This window comes from Trichosurus vulpecula, chromosome 2, assembly GCF_011100635.1.
Source record: "Trichosurus vulpecula isolate mTriVul1 chromosome 2, mTriVul1.pri, whole genome shotgun sequence".
Taxonomy (NCBI): Eukaryota; Metazoa; Chordata; class Mammalia; order Diprotodontia; family Phalangeridae; genus Trichosurus; species Trichosurus vulpecula.
Genome location: NC_050574.1, coordinates 132,293,615 through 132,318,691, shown reverse-complemented (window position 1 = coordinate 132,318,691; position 25,077 = coordinate 132,293,615). Strand labels below are relative to the sequence as shown.

Here is a 25,077-nt window from a genome sequence, read left to right as displayed (position 1 = left end):
CCCACACTCACCAACCCTGTAACTTCCAGGACTAAAGATTCTCTCCTTTCCCTCTACTCCCCCGTATGTAACCTCCCCCATGAGAATGTAAGCTCCCAGAGGGCAAGAACTGTCTGCTTTTTTTCTTTGCTTCCCCAGCACCCTGCATATAGAAAGTGTGTAATAATTTTTTTTTTCCTTTCATTCATTCAGTCATGTAAAATCAACAAGACTTGGGAACTGACTGTGGGGGGAGAGTTAGTGAGGAGTGAAAGCTAAGGTCTAGGTTTTGAACCGGATGACTAGAAGGTTGCTGGTGCCCTAAACAGAGACATTGAAGTTCTGGAAAGAAAACTTTAGTTTTTGACATGTTGAGTTTGGGATGCCTATGGGACATCCAGATGCCCACTCACACCAACATCCAGGTCAGTGGAGCAGCTTCAGTCCAAAGCTCAGCTTCACTTTTCACCACCTATAAAATGGATCAGATCCTATGACATCTGTAAAAAGCACTGAGCACAACGCCTGACGTATCTGAAGAATCCAGAAAGCAATCAACGAGGCAGGACTGGAGCTCAGAGGAGAGACTAAGTTTGGATATATAAATCTGGGAGTCATCTACTTAGAGATAATATTTAAACCCATGGGAGATGATGAGGTCGATAAAGGAGAGGGTGTATGCAAATAAAGACAGAATATTAGGATATGCCTAGGATACATTAGGATACATCTAATTTTTTTTTTTGAGGGGGGAATGTGCATGATATACGTGATGATCCAGCAGAGGAGACTTCAGATAGGCCGGCCAGGTAAAAGGAGACCCAAGAGAGGAGAGTGTCAAGAAAGCCCCAAGAAGAGAGAATAATCAACAGTATCAAATGCTGTAGAGTGGTGAAGGATGATGATTGAGAAGAGGCCATCAGATCTGGCTCTTTAAGAGATCACTGGTAACCTTGGAAAGAACATTTCAGCATGCCTGGGCAACATCTAGGACAAAAACAGGGAGGTTGGCTTGTTGGGGGAAGGAGGGAGGTTGGTTGGAAGAAGCTCCTTAAGAATAGAGACTGCCATTTTTGGAGGAGGAGGAGGAAGGGAAGGTGAGGAGGAAGAAGAGGCTGCCCCTTTCCCATCCTGTTCTGGGGTCCTTCCTCGTGCTTCTCTGAAAGTTGCCTCTCATTCCTCCATCGAAACATCATTCACAGGTTGATTTCCCCAAGATCACACACCTAGTGTCCTTTTCACCAGCCCCAAGCTCCGATTCCTGCCATATATCGATCCCTCCACCCTAGACCCCACGGCTAAAGGGAGAACCCAATGACCTCAACACAGCCAGCCCTTACACCTTTCCGGTGCCGGGCCAGCAGCACACCAGAGCGTTTGACCCCGCCCCCTGGGAGGCCAATGACCCCGCCCCGTCCTTCTCATTAACCAATCCCCGCACCGTCCCCTCACAGGCCCGCCCTTCTCCCGCTCTCCCTCTAGCTGGCCAATCCCTGCCCGGCTCTCCCACCCGGCCAGCGCCATTTCTAGTCCGAGTAGTGGGCGCCTCGGGTCCGTGGAGCGAGGTAGGCGGGAATCTTCCTGGGCGCCGATCCCCGGGGTCGAACGGCAAGAGGTTAGAGCAGGAGAGGTCGGGTTAAGACAGGTGGGCTGCTACGGAACCGCCGCTGACTCCGGGGCCCGCCGCTGGGCAGGTGCTTGGGGGTGGGGAAGGAGGAGGGGAGAGGAAAGCGGCCCGGTGGTTGCCACGTCAACGGGGACGCGGATGGGGGCGGGGCGGGGATTTGGATCCTCAGGCGCGCTCCTTCCCTGGGTCTTGCTTGGCTAAGTTGGAAACTTGGGGATGGTGCTGCCTGAACTACGCCGAAAAGTCTGGAAATGCCCAAGAGTACGAAAGAAAACGCATCGGTGGGGGCAGGGGCCCCCATCTGTCCCCACTTCGAAAACTTTTGGAAGTCACCTAGAGACATGACCTTTTAATACAGCAGGGGTTCTTAACCTGAGAGTCCATTAACTTTAAAAAAATAAAAGGTTTTGTTTATTTTTAACTTTTTTTTTTTAAATTTGGAGTTCCAGATTCTCTCCCTCAGCCCCTCCCCCACCCATTGACGAAGCAAGCAATATATTAGTTATACAAGTGAAGTCATACAAAACCTATTTCCGTATTAGCATGTTGAAAAAAAAAAGCAAGAAAAATAACGGAAGTGAAAAAAAGTATGCTTCAGTCTGCACTCAGATCATCAGTCCTCTGGATGTGCACAGCATTTTTCTTCCTGGGTACTTTGGAATTAATTGTCTTGGATCATTGCATTGGTTAGAATAGCAAAGTCACAGCGATCATCATTACAATATTACTAAAAACGTGAACTTATTTTGTAAAAAAATATTCTTATAACTATTTCAGTAAAATTCAGGCTGCTAAGTGGCACAGTGGATGCAAATTTGGACTTGGAGTTAGGAAGTCCTGTGTTCAAATCCTGCTTCAGGCACTTGCTAGCTGTGTGTTTCTCAACCTCTCAGCCTCAGTTTCCTGTGAGGTTTAAATATGATTACATATGTAAAAGTGCTTAAATGGTTTCCTTTGTATTTTACTTTATGCATTTAAAAACATTATTGGGAGAAGAGATTGTCCATTGACTGTCCAAGGGGGCCATAACACATACAGGTTAAGAATACTGTTCGAGAGCTTCTGGACCAGGAGGGCCTCCAGCAAAGCCCCCTTCCATCCAAACATGCCAGCAGGTGAAATTCTAATATGTCTGCCTTTCCTGCTGTTCTTTATGTCATGTCTTAGGCAGAAAGAACCCTTGTACTGAGTCCTTGCTTATATAGCCTCTTCCACACACAGCCGTATCTGACACCAACTTTCCACTTAAAGTTTCACCATCTATAAAATGTGTCAGATGAAGTAATATCCATAAAAAGCACTTAGCACAGCGGCTGACACACAGTAAGTGTTATATAAATGTGTGTTTTCTTCTCCTTCCCTACCTGTCATACCTATTTTACTATTGAGGGCTGTGTGAGGATCAAATGAAGGTAATATTTAAGAAAGTCAGTCGATGAATGAATGAAAAAAAGCATTTATTAAACACTATCTGCGAAGTGAGAAAAGCTGGACAGTCCTCCTCTCAAGGAGCTCATATCCTATCAGGAGAAACAACACATATAGGAAGGTTTAGCTTCAGGACAGATGCAAAGGTCCCATAGTGTTTAGGGAGAAGTAGTCAAATGGATGGTTTTGCCAGTTTAATGTGGTTTCAGCTTATAAAATCATATATGATTTTGGCATTGTACTGTTTGACATCTAACAGTGCCTAGAACTGTGGTGTCCAGGACTTACTTTTCTGAATCTTTAATAGGTAAAGCTTTTGCTGAGGGAGTAGCTTCAGAACAAGCAGAAGCAGTTGGCAGGTTGCTTTTCCAATGGGTTTGGTTCCTGGTCTGTGGACCAGTGGTCTGAGAGACCATTACTGTTCCCAAGGCTTGTGGGTATACCTAGTCGTAGGTGGCCGTTGGTCAGTGGTTATTGGTGTTTTGAACTCCTCCTAACACTAAAATATATTCACATAACATTTTATCTTATTTTTAAATATATAATATTTTATTTTCCCCCAATTATATGTTAAAACAAATTTTTAACATTTTAAAAAGTTTTGAATTTCAAATTCTTTTCCTCCTTCCCCTCCCCATTCCCTGATACAGTAAGCAATCCAATATAATTTATATATGTGCAATCATGTAAAACATTTACTTTAGTCATTTTGTACAAGAAGACTTGAATTAAAAGAAAGAAAAAAAGAAAGAAAGCAAGAAAGAAAGAAAGAAAGTCTGTTTTCAGACAGCATCAGTTCTGGGGGCAGATAACATACTTAATCATGAGTCCTTTGGGATTGCCTTCTACCATATTGCTGATAATAGCTAAGTCATTCACAGTTCATCATACGATATTGCTTTTACTGTATATACCATTCTCTTGGTTCTGCTCATTTCAGTATGTTTCAGTTCATGTAAGTCTTTCTAGGTTTTTCTGAAATCACCTTGCTTGTTGCACAATAATATGCAATTACAGTCATATTGCTTGTTTAGTCATTCTCCAATTGATGGACATCCCTTCAATTTCTAGTTCTTAGAGACCACAAAAAGAGCTGCTATAAATATTTTTGTACAAATCAGTCCTTTTCCATTTTTTGGATGTCTTTGGGATATAGATCTAGCAGTGGTATTGCTGGATCAAAGGGTATGCACATTTTTATAACCCTTTGGGCATAGTTCCAAATTGCTCTCCAGAATGGTTGGTTCAGTTCACAACTCCACCAACAATGTATTAGCCTCCCAGTTTTCACACATCCCCTCCAATATTTATCATTTTCCTTTTGTTTGTCGTATTAGCCAATCTTTTATATAGCATTTTAAAGTTTACAAAGTGCTTTCCTCACAAAAGTCAAGCCAACAAGCATTTATTAAGCACCTGATATATGCTAGGCACTGTGGGATACTGTGCTAAGCTCTGGGGATATAAAGTACGACAATATGCACGCAACTTTGTACAGACAAGCTATATGCAGGATCAAGTGGATGTAATCAACCAAGGGAAAGGACTGGCATTAAAAAGCATAGGTAAGGAAAAGCTTCTGGAAGGTGGCATTTTAGTTGGGACTTCAGGGTAGCCAGGATGAGAAGGGAGAGAATTTCAAACATGGAGAACAGCCAGTGAAAACTCAGAGTTGGAAGATAGAGTGTTTTGTGTGAAGAACAAACAGCCAGGAGGCCAACCTCACTAGATCCCAGAGCTCATGCTTGGGGGGAGTAAAGTGTAGGGAGCCTGGCACGGTAGGAGGGGACTAGGTAATGGAGGGCTTTGAGCACCAAATGGATATTTTATTTGATCTTGACAGTGATAGGAAACTACTCAAGTTTATGGAAGGAGGGTAACATGATCTGACCTGTGCTTTAGAAAGCTCAATTTGATAGCTGAATGGAAATTGGGCATTTCATGTATTATTTCCATTTTATATTTAAGGTATTTGAGGCATAGAAAAGTTAAATGATTTGCCTGAGGTCACACAGCTTGAACTCGTGACAGCCAGGAGACAAGCTAAATTCAGGTTTCTTAACACACTGCCTCTTAAGAAATATAGACTGGGATTAAGGGGATTATTATTAATTATTTTAGCAAATGCTGATCGTTTCATCTAGTCAGCAGCTTCTCTGTCCCTCCTAGAAACAAGCTAAGCCATAAGTTGCACTTAGTTGTTACTAGTACATGTAAATAGTTAGATGCGAATTGTCAACAGCTTCTGAATACCTGTCACATTGCTATAGAAGCGCCAACCCGACCTTATCCTGCCTCCTGGCAGCCACCACCAAGAGAGACCTTCCAACCGACAGACTCAAAGCCTGGCCTCAGCAGCAATTCAATTCCATCTAGGGCTCCCCATTAGCTCCCCTCTGCCTTAACTTTAATCAGACACCTTTCTACCTGTGTCTCTTGTTCCTGACATGCTTTGGTGTGTTGGCTTTGAAGGGGTATGTGGATTGGAGGTGTTCTTCAGGGGTCTTACAGCAGTGGTGAATTTGCCAGCAGGGGGAGAACTCCTAGCTCTCTGGATGCATCCACAATTAATGAGTATGGGTTGGTTTTAAATACCAACTGAAAAGAAATAGATTTATAAACATAAATGTGTGTTAAAAATAACTATATGACTCTTTTTAGTTTTCAGAGCTAATAAGACTGACAAATTCCATTTAGTGTTTTATTGTTATTAATTTCCATCATTTGTTGCTGGCCCCCTCAGGCAGTGTGGTCTGAAATGGCTAAGGAGAAAGAAGAGAGAGACTTGGAGAAATTTCTCAAGAATGTGGATGAAATCTGTAAGTACTGGAAAATCATAAACAAACTAAGTTCTATTTTGGGGAGTGTTGGTGGCTAAAAAGGAATGATTACTTGGACATAGTTACTAGGCTGTCTGACAGGTTTATGACTTCAAGAAAAACTGTAATTGAATTTAAACTGACGGGGTATTGAGAAATTGAGTGATATTGTAGCTTGGGGGCAATGTTTTCTGGCTGCTAATTGGTTCAAGAGAAGCTGTTAATGCTATGAGTGAGATTCTAATGTTAGCTCTGTCTATGTTTAAGATCCTTCTACCTAGAATAGGGCCAGAAGAACTTGTGATTTCCTACTCTACTTTATACAATAGGGGAATTCTAGTTACCGTGTTAGGGGACGTCATCCAAAGGTTGCAGCTGTTGACATCTGGCATTCTGCTGTTTGAGGGAATGTTCATTTCCTTTTTACTTCTGTAAAAGTATAGGCAGCACTTTTCCCTCATGGGCCAAAAGATTAAATGTACAGGTATGTCATGGACTCATGTGGCTAGCAAGGCCTAAAGAGGTATTTTTGTCCATTCTAATGGCAAAATACTCCCAACTTAGCTCAATTAAGATTATTGAGAATCTCTACTGATTGTACAAAGCACTAGAGCTATTCTGCATTCTGTTAGAACTAGCAGTCACCTCTTGAAGCTCGAGAAAGCCCTTTTCAGACTTAATAAAAGAAATCTTCTACACAAAAGAGGAAAAATCTACAGAACCCAGTTATCCTCAAGAGGAAATATAAGCCAAAAGTATGAATGGGCTCAAACTCATAAGTGGTTATAACTCTTTATATTCTTAAGGCCATAGTTAGGTCCCTGCCGTAGCTTTCTCCAAGTTAAATAATCCCTGTTCTTTTCTTATTGGAACTACTTACTCATTCTTATTTTCTCTTGTGAACTCTTTTCAGTATATCTCTATGAATTCCATCTCTCTAGAACATCTTAGTAGTAGAGAAGGCTCTCTTCTGTTTGATTTTGCCTTGTTTGATTGGTTCATGTCTAATTTCTCTTAAGCTACTTTGGTTCAGGGGCTGAATTCTGATGACCTCAGTGTGCGTGAGAGGGCCATGCATGAGGCAGAGAAGAGACTGAAGCTCCTGGAGGACCAAGAGGAAGATGAATGCAGGACCACTTTGAACAAAACGATGATTAGTCCTCCACAAGTCCCTATGAAGGTTTCCTTTCTGTTACGGAATTAAATAAACAATGGTAGATAGTAGATCCGAGACACAAACACTAACAAAGCTAGAAAATTATTGTCACTGGGGCCTGATGGACCTGACAGTAAGGAAGTCTGAACCCTGAGGTTTGGTTTTCTGATCTTTTTGTTCATCTTTAACAAGAATACTGGGTTAATTTTAATAAGCTTTAAGATTTAGTTCATTTTTTTTATGACCACATAGTACTTGGGAACCATACTTAAAGTCACAGTGCTTTGTTTATCAACTTGATTCCACTAGTGAGTAGGGTTTGGTTCACCTTTGGGAGCCTTTGACTCTTCCAAACAGATCACAACTTGGAACTATCATTTGGGAGAAAATTCTTTCATAGCCTCATAGCAATCAAATTCATGATTTAATCTCATAAGTTGTGTCATCCCAAGCAAATTGTGGACACTTCAATATTTGTTAGCAGCCTTCACAAATCAGGAAACTGAACTTGGCCCACAGTAGTCCTCTTCATAACACTGATTTGACTTCCCTTTTTGACATATATGTGTGTATACACACACATACACACACACACACACACACACACATATATATATATATATACACACACATATGAAATGAAACTTTCTTTTCTTTTTTTTTTTTGGTGACCTATGTAACTACCTGCCAAAGCAGAATGTGGATGAGACAACCAAAGGTAAGGCAGTATCTTTCTTCCCAATAGGTTTTGTTTTATTCTCAGCAATTTGATTGATCTTACCTAGCTTCAGGAACAGTAAATCATAGCCTTATGAACTCAGGAATTATGAGTGGGCAAAAATCTTTCCCACTGTTAGTAGGATCACCGTCACTAGATATCTTCACAAAGACACTGGTTGTAAATATTAGAGGGGCGATTGCTGTTCAGCTACAGGTTAGACCGAGTGACTTCAGAGGTTCCTCATAGCCTCGATTTCTGTGATTTTGTGACCTGCAAGCTTCTTCTGCATCACCCTGGCAGCTCTATGAAATTTCCCTTCCTTATTTCCTCACCAGCCCTCTGTATGATGAGCCCTGTTAGCGTTTCACCTCTTGTTCCACTTCTTCGATACCCAAGGCATCTAGGCTTTCCTTTTGCTGCTCAGCTCAGAGGCTCATTATTCTGCAAGGAATAAAAAAAAAGTCTCTCCCCCAAAGAAAAACTATTTTAAAAGGCATAATTCAAATCTGACACACAGTCATAGCCATCATGTATAATAATACATCACATACTTTACCATTTAATGTCAAATTAAGAAGATGTCAGCTTGGTGGCTTCAGAAGCCTGTGTGTATGTGTGTGTGTCTGTGTGTGCGTGCGTGCACGTGTCTTTGCATAGAAAGCTTGGCTACACAGATGCTTTCTTCTGTCTTTGAACTAGAGGGGTGATTATAGAATTCTCATTGTTTAACCATTTAAACCTCTCTTCTCTGCTGTCAGATGGCTTCATGGAGGTATTAGAGAAGGATGCCAGAGAACGAGCCGAGAGAAGAAAAGAAAACAAAAGCCTAGCAAATGGTAATGGTTGTTGAGGTTTGCCATCATTAGATGGGCCAATTTAGATTAGAAAGAACCTCAGAGAACCCAAGTGTGGCTCAAACATGAAGGCGCCAGGTTCTCGGTTGGCTGGCTTATAATGAGCCCATGGAGAGAAGATGCTGTTCACCAAAACTTGTTTTTAGGATACTTTCTTCTCCCACTCAACAAATTGGGAATAATCCCATTGTGAGAGTAATAGTATTCCTTCAACCCAAAAGAAAAGGAGATATTTAAGGCCCCTCATGCCTGTCTGCAAGGACTTGTGGAGCTATGACATGGGACGGGGCATGCACTAGCTCTGCTTGACACCTCCATCCAGATCTCCAGGAGCAGTGGCCATAAGGGGCAGAAAGACAGATTTAATTCAATATGAGGAAAGACTTCCTAACAATTAAAGTTGTCCAAAAATGACATGGGCTGCCTCAGGAAGTAGTGCGTTTCCCCTTACTTGAAGTCTCTGAGCCGAAGCTAGGTGACTTATTTACTGGGTATCTTATAGGGATGACAGTTGGGATGAGTTGGCCCCTAGGGGCCCTTCTTACTCTGAGTTTGAAGATGTTGTTGTCCTAGATCACATCTTCACAACAAAAGATTTATCCCTAAAGTATCTAGGTTGGCATTGGAGGTAACAGGAAGGGTCAGCAATTTATTTAATCCCAAATGCCATCAGTGGGGCTAAATGATGCCAGCAGGTACCACTAGCAGCCAAAAGATGTGAGGAGAGAAGAGGGAAAAGGGGCAAAGAAAAAGAAATGCTATCAAAGAAGAAATGATTTGGGCAAAGGGGAGAGAGAGGAACAAACAAAAGTGGATCAATCTAGTGGGAGGGCACTACTCAGTGTCATCCCAAGTTCCTGGTGGCTGCATGGCACAGGTATAAATGACCACATATTTACCAACTGACTCCACGATCCTCAACATGCTTTCAATTCTGGAAACTTGGTCTTTGTAGCAGGCTCAGGGCTGAAGCAAAAAGAGCACCTACCCTTTTAGGGAGGAAACACGGAATTGGGGGTGGCTAGAGGAAAATTACCCTTGAGCATAAAATAAGATTATACTGTAGTCACAGAGGAGTTGGAAGAAATGACAAGTCTCTTTTATTCCCAGTGAAGGAAGGTATGTTTAGGCGGCAGGTTGTGAGGTTCTGGAGGATTTTCCCGTTTAAAATGAGATCTTATGCCTATGATCTTTGTTTTCATAGCCTTGAAAGAAAAAGGCAATGAAGCTTTTCTGAAAGGTGATTACAGGATGGCTGTCCAGCACTACAGTGAGGGCCTGAAGAAACTCAAGGACATGATAGTGCTCTACACCAACAGGGCCCAGGTCAGTTAACACCAGGGACTTCAAGAAATTGAAGCGTCCTCTAGAGGTCAGAGCAATGCCGTCCCCCTTCCCATCCCCACCTTTTTGTTTTTGGTGAGCAGGGTGTTAACCAGAACTCCAGGCTCAGCCTTTCTACCTGGCCCTTGTATTTGATGTGCTGTGTATCATAGAAACAGGTTCTGCAAAGCACATTCCTTTAAAAAAAAAAGCAACAATCCAGCAAGTATTTTATTTTGAAATTCTGACCACTACTAAGTGCTAGGCAAGATACCAAATTTAGATAGCACATGGTCCCTGACCCCATGGAACTTATTGTCTGTTAGGTGGATAGGACATGCAATACTAACTAGAATATCAAATAACACACAGTAAGTGAGTGAGAAAGGTGCAAATAGAGGACTTCATGAAGTTGAAAAGTGGAAAGATAATTCCCAAGAGATACAGGGAAGAAGGCCATGGCTTAATATTCAGAGGCATGGATTCTAGAAAGAGACCAAGACTCTGAATGGCCAACAGAATTGAGACTTATCTTGTGAAAATCAGGTCAGTGAGGCCTGTAGTTATCTGATGGCCTATGCAGTAATCGGTAATTTTTCCCATGATAAGGAGGGAGGGTGAAAGGGACTTCTGTCTCCTGAGAGTTCTGTCATCATAGGAAGCCTACTTTTTGGAAGCAGCCTAACCTTGTAGAGGATAACTTGCCTGTTAGTTTAAGATCTTGAATCAATTTGTACCTAGTGGAACTGGAGCTAATTACTCAGGGATTTAGTTTCTGGTGCCCTTCCCCTTCTCTCCTCATTTTTTCCTTCTCTCTTCCACTCACTTCAGTAATTCCTCTGAGGAACTGATATAGCAGAGGGGAAAAACACTGAAAACAAGAGGTGGAAATACTGAAAGTAGAAAAGACCAATATTATAGTGACAATGATAAATGAAACCATACAAAGTACAGTATAATCTCATTACTTCAGACATCCTTAGTAATTCAGACACAGGCTTGGTTAAAATGTATCTTTTCTTTATCTCTGAACAAAGGGTTTTTTAAGCAGAGGAAGGATGGAGACAGGACAGCAGAAGCCTGCTCCCTGATTCGGTGTCTGGTTGTCTCCCTAAAGAAATTATAAGTGCTTTGAAACCCACTACTTTTTGCCTGGAGAAGGTTATGTAAGGAGGGGCAGCATATTTTTATAGCTGAATTAGCACAATAATTAGGCACATTGTAGTTCAACAGTAAATACTTGTTGATTTGAGTCAGTTGAGGAATGGCTAGCCACCTCTAGAGCTTCCAGTTAAAGTACTTTTGAAGTACTATCTGTCTATAAATAACTGGTATGCTAATTAGAAAACTGTCTTATGAACCATAGAGGCAGATCTATAAATAATTCTACTTGCTAACACTTTCTTAGCCTAGGTTTTCTGTTTCTGTTTTTGTTCTTTCTTTCCTGTCTGATCTTACAGTGTGGTAAGCTTTTCCTTAGGACTTTTGGAAGTATCCTCCTTTGGAGGTTGAGAGTATGCCTACTAGCGCCTGTTTCAGAAGACTGGGAATATTTCTTCATTGATTAATTGATGAGTGTTGAATTGGCTGAATCAGACTTTAATGGGATGGACTTAACTAACCTAGGAAGGGAGTCTTCATCTTCTACTCAGCCATAATTATTATTATTATTATTATTATTATTATTATTATTATTATTATTATTATTATTATTATTTTCCTGGACAGATCCTGAAAAACAGCGGAGGCAGGAGCAGACCTGAGTGAATGTGTGGGTGGGAATGCCTCTCCTCTTTCCATTCATTAATGGCTAGTTGCAGTTTGGCTTTCAACCCCATTACTGAACTGAAACAGTTTTTAGTAACATCTTAGTTGCCAAGTCATAGAACCATAAATTTAGTGCTGGAAGGAAACTTGGACCTAGTCCAACACCTTCCTTTTACAGATAATGAAATGGAGACCCAAAGATGTTAAGACCAGCCCAAAGTCACATACCTGGGTGTCTAAGGCAGGATTCTAAGCCAGTTCTTCATGACTCCCAGTCTAGGAAGCTCCAGTGAGTGACCTTTTCTCACACCTCATCCTTCTTGCTCTCTCTGCAGCATTTCACATTATTGATAACCCTTTTCCCTCTGAGTTTTCATGGCATGCCTTCTCTTGTTCCTTTCCCAACTCATCTGGTTGCAACTTCTCAGTCATGTTTTCTGGGTTTTGATCTAAGTCCTTAACTATGGGTCTTCCACAAGGCTTTATCTTAGACTTCTGTCTCTTTCCTCTCCTCAACTTCATCAGCTCGAGTGGGTTCAATTATCATCTTTGTTCAGATGACCCCTAGATTTATAAATTCAACCCTAGTCTCTCTCCTGAGCTCCAATCCCACATTACTAATGAATGAATAAATGAAAATGATTATTAAGTACTTATCACTGGACACTTATTATTGAATGTCTCTTAGGTATCTCAAACTCATTATGTCCAAAACTTTCCTAAAAAACCCATCCTTCCTTTGAACTTTCATATTTCTCTTGAGAGTATCACCATCCTCTGTCATCTTGATGCAAAACCTCAGCACTGTCCTCAGTTGCTCATTCTCTTTTACTGCGTATCCATTGGTTGCCAAATTTTGTCATTTCCACTATCACGCTTCTTATATAATGTATATTAACCTCTCTTTACACACATGGCCACCCACCTATGTCATTCTCTCATCTTCCCCCAGAACCATTGTAGTAGCTTCCCTGTTGGTCTCCCTGGCCCAGATTCCTCCTTTTTTCCAATCCATCTTTCACACCACTGCCAGTGATATTCCTAAGTACAGTAAATTCTAGGGGTTCCCTATTACTTCTAGGATGAAATGCAAATCCTCAGTTTAGCTTTTAGAGCCCTTCACAACCTGACTTCAGCCTGCCTTTCTAGCCTCATTATAAATTTCCCCCCTTCAGACACTTTTCATCCCAGCAAAACTGGCCTTTCTCACCATTTCTCCTGTGTGACTCCATTTCTTCTCACCATACCTTTTGCAAAGTTTTTCCCTGAATTCACTCCATTCTTGTCTCTGCCTCTTAGAATGCCTATTTTTCTCTAAAGGTTGGCTCAAATACCACTTCCCACATTAAGGCTTTTCTTGATTTCCCTAGCAGCTAGTACCTTCTCGCAAAGTTACTTTATATAAATTTTGTACATTATATACGTATCTACATGTTATGACGTCCAGTGGAATTTAGGCATCTTGAAGACAGGGACTGTTTCATTTTTGTCTTTGTACTCCTAGCACCTAGACTATAAAAGTGCTTCATAAATGTTTGTTGTTTGATTTATTGCTTTGAAGGAGAGGCAGACGAGAAATGCATATATTTTCACCCACATAAGCTGAGAAGACAGTTCTTGGATTCCAGCGCAGCATAGTGGTAGGGCAAAAACTGAGGCTTAAATTCCACCAAGCTTCCTAGATAGAGGACAAGAGAGATCTAGAACAGTGTGATCCTCAAATCCAGCTTTCTATCAATAGGAGAATTTTCTGCCCTAGCATCAGGGGTCACCATTTTAAGTGTGACCTAAAATTCAGGAATCCTGGAATCCAGCCCTCTAGTGAGAGATCTTCTGGGTATCATGTGTCTCTTGGAGAGAAAAGAGAATCAAACACACGTTCCCTTTCCCTGTCTCTTCTGAGCTACAGCCAGATGGATTGCAAAGAAGTAAAGTCATGATGTGGGGAAGCAACCTGGGCTTTGTCTTTTGTTCTTACTGTGAGTCATGTGGACAGTACAGGTACTTGGGGGAAGAGGAGAACCTGCATAGCATCCCCAAATTCTTTTCCCTTCTAAGGAGAATCCAAGTGACAGCATAGTAGCATAGTGTTGGGAACCTGTCAGAGTCTCTGGGGCAAAAGGTGTAACTTACCAGGGTGTTAGAGGGGCTGCATCTCTGGTATCCCCATGTTTGTTTTCCTTTCTGAAAGGAGTCTAAACTACCATGTGATGCTATGAATTTGGAAGGCTTTAGGACCCTAAGGAAAGATGAGACTAACCACAGAGGAAGGAAAATGATAATTTTCATTTATAAATTTCATTTATTAGCTACTGTAAGGCTGTTACGTGTTTTCTTCTTTTTCCATGGGTTAAAATAATGGCAGCCCTGGACCAGACATGTGAATTCAATCAATCAATAAGCATATATTAAGTGCTTACCATGTGCTACTCACTGTGAAGTACTAGCGATATAAAGGCAAAATTGGAAATAGCCCTTTCCCCCAAGAAATTTACATTGCAATAGTGGAGACAACCTGTACATACATACATAGGTGTATTCAAAATTAATGCCAAGTAGATGCACAGTAAACTTGGGAAGGCACCAACATCTAGGGAGAACAGGAAAGGCCTCCTTCTTGCAGGACATCAATTTTGAGCTTTGTCTTGAAAGAAATCAGGGATTCCAAGAGGTGGAGGTGAGGGGAGAGAGAGAGAGAGAGAGCAAGAGCATTCTCTATATAGGAGTCAGCCATTGCAAAGAGATTGGACATCAAAGAAGGATTGCCATCTGTAAGTAATAGCCAGTTGCCCCATATGACTGTCCCATAGTGTGTGGAAAGGGGTAAAGAATAAAAAGAAGACTGGAATGGTAGGAAAACACTAGTTGCAAAGTGTTTGAAATGCCAAAAAGAGTAGTTTACTTGTGGTCCCAAAGGTGATAGGGAACCAATGGGATTTACTGAGTAGTTAAACTCACTTTGGCTCCCTTGTGGAGGGTGGTTTGAAGTGAGGAGAAGCTGGAAGCCGAAAGAGCAATCAGGATGCTATTGCAATAGGCCTGGTAGGAAGGGATGAAGGCCTTAAGTAGAGTTAGAGAAAGGGGGATGTAGAAGAGAGATGTTGTGGGAATAGAAATAACAAGATTTTGGCTCTGACTGGATATGTGGAGCGAGAGTGAGGACTCAGAGAAGACTTCAGGGTTTTGAACTTTCAGGGAACCTTTTGGCTCCACATCTGGGAAGCCCTACAGACAAGCTGTTTAAGTTCTATTCTGGTATTTCCCTGGGGTGACAGTAGCCAAAGAGGCTGATTTGGGGGAGCATCCCCAAGAGTGCACCTAGGGGACATAAGACTAAAGCCTATGGGTGCTGTGCCATAAGCTAGATATTAGAAAATAACGAAACTGCAGTTGTTTAAAAATTTTAATTCAGAGCATTCACCAATATAGACCAACCTGAGTTCTGATTTAAATTATCGAGACATTACTGTACTATACTTTAATTTTTATAACAGAAGAGCTTCTTTAAATGTAAAAATGTTCTGAAATTATGATGTGCATAAGGAAAAATGGTGAAAACTTTTGAGCAAAAACTCCAAAAGTCTTGAGGAAAAACTCTGAAAGTTTTGAGGAAAAATTCCTTTTCCATTTTATCCTAAGAAGCATTTCTTCAGAGAGAAATAAAACACACACTGTACAGCCTGGTATTAGGAATCGTTTGAACCATTGACTATTTTTAAAATTCCTTGCTAATGTGCACACAGTGTTACAGAACACTTAATAAGGGCCTTTGAATTATGTTGCTCTGTGCTGAAGAGAAATCCTACCCTTTCCTCACTTTGTTTTCCTTTTAGAGCTAATGTTATGATCAATAGATTGCTAGTGTAATTTAGATATATTTGGAGTTTAATTGCCATTTGGAAAATACACGTCTATTTAAGATGTAGGAAACAATACAGAATGAGAAAGTCAAAGCATAGAAAGGGAAAAGACCATGTCATGATATTGGGAAAACCTATACTGAGCCTTCCCAGAATCCCTATCCTGAATAATAACCACTGTGTCTGATGGATGCTGCCGTCTTCCTCACATGCCCTGACCCTTAAATGAAATGACAAACACCAGAAGAAATGGAGGGTGCTTTATGAAACAGATAGCTCCAGATTCCTCTTTTTCAATTAGACCATAAACCAATTGAGTGCAAGCACCACATCTCAGGTTCCTTTTCAAAGAGCTGCACTGCAGACATCCATTAGTGCAAGCTGTTGCTTGATTCTTGATCAGTGTGCTTGACTGTTTAACATCCCCCCACCACACACTGCCCTTAGTTCATGATAGGATGATCTGTGTGAATATCTTTTTTATGTTCGCTGCCCTTTGTACACTTTCTGTTTACAAAATATTTTGCCTGTGACTTGGGTTATTGGCAGACCTGGCTTCTGGTATTGCTTCTCTTGCTGGCAGACCCTAGAGTAGTCACTTAGCTTCTTGACACTTCAGTCTCCCCTTCTTTGAAAAAAGGATAATTTCTGGTATCCTCTGCCTTATAAAGAACTCTCCAAAGAAAAAGTGTCAAACATATGTATGTACCTGTTAAAGAGCATGATCATATCAAAGCAGTGATAACAGTGAATCTGTGTTTCCCAGCCCTGCTCCTGCCTAGCCCTTGCTTTACTTACATCCAGGGGGTTTGGGGGAGGGGGGATGTATTTGGGCTGGAGTGTGAGCAATGTCACAGAATGACAGAATATTAAATTCTAAAAATACAATTTAGAGATGATCTAAACCAGGGGTGGGGAACCTGTAGCCTCGAGGCCACATGTGGCCCTCTAGGTCCTTGAGTGCAGCTTTTTGACCAAGTCCAAGTTTTACAGAACAAAGCCTTTTATTAAGGGGATATGTTCTGTGGTCCAAGAGCCGCACTGGAGGACCTAGAGAGGCATATGTGGCTTCAGGTCACAGGTTCCCCACCCCTGAATTCTAATCCAATCCTTTCATTTTTAGAGATGAGGAAATTCAGGCTGAGAGAGGGGCTCCTTTGAACTACATAAATACACAGAAATCTTAAGTGTTCCTAAAATACTGATGAGGATAGAAATGCAGATCGTATTTTCATTCCCAAGAAGCACTGTAAGCCAGAATACCACAGAGTGAAGCTAGGAGTTTCTCCTTTTGGGAGCATTCACCCTACCGCAGAGCTTTATGTGTGAGTACTACTGCACCCTTGAAGGGGCCAGGCATCCAAGCATGGTGGTGACAATTTCCTGTTCCATACAGGGGCCACTGAGCTTTCTGGAGCTCTTGGTTTCTGTGATTTTAATTCAGACTTTCTGGAGGAGAGAATAAACAATTGTGTCCACGTTCCCTTGCCACTCTCTGGTTCCATTCAGTAGAAATCACCCCAAAGGTACCCTTTCTTTGCAGAGGTTCAGCAGCTCTTTGTGTCTCAAAGATAACTCTACCCATCCCGCACTGACCAGTGCTGCCTCTCACAAGTTTCATGTCGTTGCAGGCTTACATAAAACTGGAAGAATATGAAAAAGCACTGGTGGATTGTGATTGGGCTCTGAAGGTAAGAAGATGCTCTTCCTTCTACCAGATGGCAATATACTTGGACAAGATATGGATTAGGCAGCCCCATGCTGAACTGAAATAAACCAGCTTATCAGGGTCGGGTTTGTGGAGGCAGAACCTCTAATCTTTTGTGGGCTCCCAGCCCAGCCAGTTGTGCTCTGAAATGTCGTATGTATAATCTTCTTCACAAAATTGTATTTTTCTCTACCCCTAATCATTTGTAAATTTACTATACCACCCCCCTGTTTTGGGGAGAATAATCAGGAGAAAGAATTTCTATTGTTCAGCCAGTCTGCCTGTCATGCTTCAGGTATAGTGCTGCTGTACGTGGTATTTTCTTGTTCTAAAATTCTGTAATTCTTGATCATCCTGAATTTATCATAATAGGCAGTGAAGGATGAAATTGAAAAGGTCCTTTAATAATGAAATTATATGCCCACCTGCTGTTATTTTATTTCAAGCGAGTTGGTATTTAAATAATCTTTAATCTGTCAGTCAATCAAGTATTTATTAAGTATTTACCACATGCCGGGCCCTGTCCTAGGCATTGAGGGTACAAATAGAAAGGGTAAAACAATCCCTGCTTTCAAGGAGCTTACATTTGAATAGGGGAGACAACAAATAAAGGTATAAATACATACAGAATAAATATAAAAATAATAAACTCAAATAAATACAAAGTAGGTAAGTGTAAGACAGTTTAAGAGAGAGGCCATTAGCAGTGGGGGACAGGAAAGGTTTTATCTTAAAGGTTTTTTGTTTTGTTTTTTTAAGCTGGACCTTGAAGATAAAAAGGGATTCTGGGAGGGGAAGGGAAGAGGGAGCGAATCCAGGCATGGGGGGATGGGTGGTGTCAAGGGGTGGAGATGGGAGGTGGGCTGCTGTTTGTGAGAAAGGCAGGGACTAGGTGGGCTTGACGGAATCACAGCATGAGTGGAAGAGTAATGTCCAATGAGGCTGGAAGGGTAGGCTGGGGCCCTCTTGTGAAGGACTTTGAGAACTGAAGAGAGGCATTTATATTTTATTCTGAGACAACAGGATAATAAATTCTACCCACCCCAGATCCCAGCATAAGACTTTACATTTTTGGCACAGTTTTGGGCACATCTAGGGGTTTCAACAAATACTTGTTGATTGGTTAATCAAACAAAGGGGGCAAATTAGAACTTCGATGAAGTGGCTAATGATAGCAATAAGGTACTTCTTTAAAAAATAATGTGCTGATATCCAAGGATATATTATTTTTTCATGTTATAAAAACACTTGCTATTTTTTTCATATTTTGAAGTACAGTAGTCAATTTATAATACTGTCAAATGCAGCTCATCTTCAGTTTTGACCTATTCCCCTGCCTTTTTGGAGTCATGAATTCTTTTTTTTTCCAAATGAGAAAGAAGGAGGTAAAGAAACCTTCCTGGGCTATTGTTACCAAACCTCAAAGTTATAGTCTGAGTTCTGTCCAACTTTTTCCAGAGTGGATTTCATTTCTTCTAGGGAACTCTCTCTGGGCCACCAGGCATCCCTCCCTATTTGGATCTGAAAAGGATAAAGAGGACAGGCTCATTTTCATGCTGGTTCTATGTAATATATTGGCCTGTTTCCAAATAGTTAATTAAAATGCAGGAAAATTAATGGTGAAACCAAAGCAAATCGGGCCTCATGGTTGAAGCAGTATAGCAGTTAAATTTGTTAAATGCCTACTGAGGCTTTGAAGCCATTTGAAAACTTTTGGAAGATAGGAAAGGAAATTATAAAGAATATAATTAAAAAACAAATATTTACTAAGTACTTACTATGTGCTAGGCACTGTACTTGGCGCTGGAGACACAAATACTATGAATGAAACAATCTCTGTTTGCAAGGAGGTTACTATAGTCTGCAGGAGTGTACGTGTACACACACACAAACACACACACACACACATGCACACACAAAGTAGCTTAATGATAGTTTGAGAGAGAAGATGAGGAAAGGGCTCCATATAAAATGTGATATTTGAGCCACATTCTGATGGAAGAGAGGAATTCTTTCAGGTGGAGGTGAAGAGGGAGTGCATGCTAGGCATGGGGGTAGCTAGTACAGGGGCATAGAGACCAGACATGGAAGGCCAGGATTGAGGAGAAGAATGGAAGGGCACAGTCTGTCTGGAAGAAAGAGTAATGAGCCTGGAAAGAGAGGCTGGGCCAATTTATGAAAGATTTTGAAAGGTAAACAGAGGAATTTATATTAGATTCTAGAGGCAGTAAGGAAGCCATTGATGCTCATTGAGTAGGGGAGTCACGTGGCTAGATCCACACTTAAGGAAAATCAGTATGGAGGATAGATTAAGTGGGGGAAGGGAGATTTGAGTCAAGGAAGCCAATTAGGAAACTGTTTGAATAATCTTAGGTGAGAGGTGATGAAGGCTGGGACTAAGGTGGTGGCTTTTTTTAATAGATAGAAGGGGGCAGATGAAAGAGATGATGTGGAGATAGAAACAGCAAGATTTGGCAACTGGTTGGATATGTGGGGCCAGAACAAAGCCATGGTTATGAATCTGGGGGATTAGAAGAATGGTGGTGACTTTGAAAGAAATAGAGAAACTTTGAAGAGGATTGAATTTGGGGGAAAGATACTAAGTTCTGTTTTGGACATGTTGAGTTTGAGATAACTCTTGGACAAGGTTTGACATATCCAACAGACATTTGGTGATACAGTCTTGAAACCTGGGGAGGGACTCAATGGGAATCATTGGCCTAGAGCTGCTAATTAAGTCTGTGGGAGGTGATGAGGTCACTAAGAGAATGACAATAGAGAGAGAACAGTAGAGAGCCGAGGACTAGAAGAGAGGGAAGAGTAATAACCCTAGACTTACAGAAAACCTGTGGTTAGAGGGTGTGATTTAGATAACGAATCAGGCAGCTGGGAGGGAGTAGTTAGATGGGTAGGAGGAAAGCCTGGAAAGAGGATTACATGAAAGCTAAGAGAAGAGAGAATATCCAGGAAGAGAGGATGGTCAGCACTGTCAATACAATAGAGAGATTAAGAAGGATGAAGATTTAGGGGGAAAAATTATTAGATTAAGCAATTAAGAGCTCATTGGTAAATTTGGAAAGAGCAGTGTCAATTGAGACGAAGTGAGAAGCCAAATTGTAAAGGGTTAAGGACTGAGTAGGGTGAGGGGAGAAGTGGAACCAACAAGTGTGGTTAGCTTTTTCTAGGAATTTGGCTGAGAAAGCTTGGAGAGACTAAGGACAGTAGCTTGAAGGGATGGTCAGATGTAGTTAAGGATAAAGGATGAGGGGACTCAAGTACATCAGGCAATAGGGAAGGAACCAACAGATAGGGAGAGGTTGAAGATTAGAGAGAGGAGGGGGTGACCTAGAGCACTCCAGTGTTTGTATTGTCTTGCACATAACAAACTTTTTCTTCATAGCAGTGATCAGCAGCTGGTTTTTGTTTGTTTTTTATCGGTCTTCCTACTGCTTTTTCAACTTCAGAGAAACTTGTGCTGCACTGTTGTTGTGGAATCATTTCAATTGTATCTGTTGTATCTGACTCTTTGTGATGCCTGGGGCTTTCTTAGCAAAGATACTGGAGTGGCTTGCCATTTCCTTCTCTGGCTCATTTTACAGATGAATAAACTGAGGCAAGCCAAGGTAAAGGCCTGAGGCCAGATTTGAACTCAGGAAGATGAATCTTCCTGACTCCAGGCCCAGCACTCTATCCACTGCGTCACCCAACAGCTCCTTGCTGCATTGCAGAGGAATCCATGAGAACCCCTCCTGCTGCCAGGTCCCTCTGAATGTCTTTGTTTATTTTCTGAAGATTAATTAGACTGGTTTTCAGCAATGGTTTGTCAGTTATTTGGCTTTTTTTGGTTTCCATTTCCATTTTCCACTCCAGTGATACTAATCTCGTTTCATTGTGGGCTTGAATATTCCTTAAAACACTTGACTTCCCCACACCAACAGGTGCTGTAATATCTCTAACAGTAACTGAGGTGTGCTCTTTAAGAGCAGCTTTTGCAGTTATTCCCTTGGAATAATACCTTTTCTTTAAAATCACTCAATAAAAACACTACGAAAGAGACAATGAAGCATATCTGTGTAGCACGAAATCCAGAATGCAAATGACAGAGATCTAATTAAAGATGGTGAAACCAGATAATCTGATTTCATCTAGCCAAAGGCAGCCACTCTAAGTGAGGTCAGCACCAATAAAAGCAGACACACATAAACATTGCTCTCCCCAAGTGAAACCATATCAAAGCTGTCATTTGTCCCAAGTAATTTACACACTGCTCTACATCTCAGCCATGTCTTCTAGTAAGAAGAATTCTTCCCAACCCCAGATGAGTGGAAGTCATTTTATATTAATATTTATAAGTAGTAATAGTTATAGCAGCATAAAAATTGCCTATTCTGAAATTTCTAAGGCCCTCAGAATTTGGTATCAGCAAGCTAGTTTCCCATTTTAATTTCTCATCACTGCTTTTTGGCCAGTATTCCCTAGCTGAGGCTTAAAGTTTTGCCCTCTACATTTTCCTAAACACTCACTGGAGGCTTTGAGCTTTACTAACTGATATGATTTGGCAGCAGCATCATAGAATAAATCAATGTGTTAAGTGCCATAGAAAATTGACTTTTGGGACATTAAAAAGAAGCAGTATTAAAAGGTGCCTCATATGTTTTCCCTGGATTCTGTGCCCTGGATGGCCGACTACTTTGTTACCCCTATTTTCAGCTCTGTTCTAAGAGAAAGGCTTCTCATTTGCTTCTTCTCTTGCCCTGAAAATGAAAATATGTTCGATCACAGAGAGCTACCCAGCATGGCTGAGCTCCTTGCTCAGCTGGAAAGAGTGCTGGATGGGGAGTCTAGGAGGTCCTGAGTTTGAAACCCACCTCGTATATGTCAGGCATCGTGGTAGGTGCTGAGGACTCAGATACATATCAGACAGTTCTCACTGTCCAAGAACTTACACTAGAGGGAGCCATCGTGTTCACAGATAAATACAGGCATTGTGAATGTAAAGTGTTTTGTAAGCCTACAAGTGCTATATAAATTTCAGTTATAAAAATGATCGTGACTATTACTTGATTATTTGTTAATTTGGTCACTTGTTTAGTCATTTCAGTTGTGTCCAACTCTTTGTCGGACCCTGTTGGGTGTTTTTTTGGGCAAAGATACTGGAGTGGTTTGCCATTTCCTTCTCCAGTTCATTTTATAGATGAGGAAACTGAGGCAAACAGGGTAAAGTGACTTGCCCAGGGTCACACAGCTAGGCAGTGCCTGAGGCCAGATTTGAATTCAGAAAGAGGAAGAGTCTTCCTGACTTTTCCAGCACTCTATCCACCTTGCCACCCAGCTGCCCCTAATCTGATTTAGTGTAGCTGTCCTGAGAACCAAAGAATGGACTTATCTTTGTTACACAAAAGCCAGACACTTATCAGGAGCTAATTCATGGTTTAGAAAACATCTAGATGGCTCAGTCAATAGAGCACTGGGCCGGGAGTCAGGAAGACCTGAGTTCAAATTTGCCCTCAAACACTTACTAGGGCAAGTAACCCTGGGCAAGTCTTAACCTCTGCTTGTCTTAATCCAGCAGAGAAGGAAATGGCCAACCACCCCAGTATCTTTGCCAAGAAAACCCCATAGACAGTATCAGGGTCACAAAGAGTCAGACATGACTGAACAACTGAACAAAAATTAATGGCTTGAGAGCCAGCCTGTGGTACTGGATAGAGGGCCTTGAAACCAGAAAGACCTGAGTTGTAGTCATACCTCTGGCATAATTGCCTGACCCTGTGTGACACTTAACCTCTCAATGCTCTAGGCAATTCCAAGATTCTTAAGTTGCTGGAAGGATGCATTGATAAAAACAGTTTACTCATCTGGGAGTTCCCTGTATCAAAGAAATCACACATCCAGTCCCTATTCGTATCCTATGCAATGGCTTAGAGGATCCTGAAGCATGTCTGATCATTCTTTTTGTGCAGTGTGATGAAAACTCCACAAAAGCGTATTTCCACATGGGAAAAGCTCACCTGGCCCTGAAGAACTACAGCATGGTAAGTTCTAGGAACTTGCACATGGCACATTCGATCCAGAGTGATAAGCCTGCCCACCTTAGAGGAGGTAGCAGATGAAAAAGGCAAGGTTCCACCCAGGTGGCTTGGATGTCAGACAGCCTTTTAGTACTGCCCTTTGTAAATTAACCTCGTGCTTTTTGGGGAGAGAAGAAAAAAAGTTTGCTCTTTTCTTTTATGAATTCTTTCTTGAGTTCATCTCCTGCTATGGAACTGCTTAAGGATTTGGCCATCTAAGGACATGAACCCAGAGGGTCCCCAAATAGCAGGCCTTCTAGACCTGGTCATTTTCTGTCGATACCACCTAAAGAATCAGCGTTTTTTCCTCTAAAGACCTCAGAGCCTCGATCTTTCTCCATTATTCCTCCCTTGAACTCTTTTCCAGTAATGTGTTCAGCACAACAGATGCTCAGTTAAATGGCTAGGCTTTAAAAGCCTTTATCATATTATATAGAGACTTTGGGACTCATTCATTATACAGGCAGGTAAAACTATAGGTGCGTAGCTTCATGACTCAGTTCCATTTTGGGGCCAGGAAATAAGCATTTACATATGGTGCCTGCTATGTGCCAGGTGTTTTGCTAGGCACTTCACAAGTATTATCTCATCGGATCCTCATAGCAACCTCCCAAGGCAGGTGCTATTCTTATTCCCATTTTACAGTTGAGGAAACTGAGTCAAACAGAAGTTATGTGACTTGCCCAGGGTCACACAGCTAGTAAGTGTCTGAGGCTAGATTTGAACTCAGCCTTCCTAGCTCTAGCCTCAGGGGTCTATCCACCATGCCTATCCACCTAGTTTTCTCATTTCACTAGGGCTTAGCATGATAACCATGCTCTTAAAATTACTTCCAGTTTTATTTCTCATTATCCCCCTTATTTCTACCTGTTGTGTGGCATGGTAGTTAGAGAGCCAGCTTTGGAGCCAAAAAGACCAGGATTCAAGTCCTGCCCCTGATACATCCTGACTGTGTGACCCTGGCCAAGTTACTTAACTTTTTGAGACTCAAGTTAGAGAGAAAGTAGCAACATACATTGGCAGATGTTTTCTGACCTAGGAGTTCCTTACATTAATGAACTTAGCATAGGTCCGGTCTCTGCTTTCATCAGGAGCCGGCCATAGGGTCATCTTCATTTTATCCCCTTTGGGGGTACTAACAGTACTTCTGGAGTGGGCAGTCACAAGGCCTGAGGGACTCCCCACCACACACACAACTTTGGGAGAATGGGGGTGTTCACACTGGGATCAAACCAAAGCATCAGCCAGATGCTGAGCCAGGTCAGGAGCCAGGCATTCTTAGACACAACAAAGTCTAAAGGAGGCCATGGACTGGACCAGGCGTGTCAAAGTAGAGCGGGGTGCAGTTGAATAGGGGGCCAGGGATGAGGGCAAGTGAGGGCTGTTCTGTAGATTCCTCTTGGAACTCTGCTCTTGGGTCTCAGCTGGGGGCCGCTCCATCTCTACCTTGTTCTTAGGTACCCAGCCAGGACCTACCTCCATGTGTGCTGGCTCTTTTCTTGGCCCTGACATTTTGGTGATTCTGTTGGAACTAACATACTGTGTCAGCTCTCTTAATCCCTAAGAAATTGGAGCCCTTTCTATGTCGTTTATTCAGGCTTTACCCTCAGGCCTAGGCCAGACTTCCCTGCAAGCAGCACCTGGCACTGATTATTCCTAGTGACTGTAGTCCCTCTAAACTACTGCTTTCCCCTGTCCTGTGTACTTGCTATCACTAGACACATTGCCTGCAGTGACCACGGCCCTCCTTGAAGCTTGTTCTTA

The 25,077-nt window shown here is 41.8% G+C and overlaps 1 protein-coding gene across 1 annotated transcript in view; it reads left to right on the top strand.

The window, feature by feature from the left end:
- Positions 1-1,515: 1,515 nt before the first annotated feature.
- Positions 1,516-25,077, top strand: part of TTC12 (tetratricopeptide repeat domain 12) — a 55,426-nt gene continuing 31,864 nt past the window's right edge. Inside the window, exons 1-8 of the mRNA XM_036747797.1 lie at positions 1,516-1,544; positions 5,778-5,853; positions 6,873-7,033; positions 7,706-7,727; positions 8,489-8,566; positions 9,789-9,910; positions 17,166-17,225; positions 23,206-23,277. Of these exons, the coding sequence (XP_036603692.1) occupies positions 5,793-5,853; positions 6,873-7,033; positions 7,706-7,727; positions 8,489-8,566; positions 9,789-9,910; positions 17,166-17,225; positions 23,206-23,277 (576 nt within the window). The 5' untranslated portion in view covers positions 1,516-1,544; positions 5,778-5,792. The remainder of the gene's footprint in view (positions 1,545-5,777; positions 5,854-6,872; positions 7,034-7,705; positions 7,728-8,488; positions 8,567-9,788; positions 9,911-17,165; positions 17,226-23,205; positions 23,278-25,077) is intronic.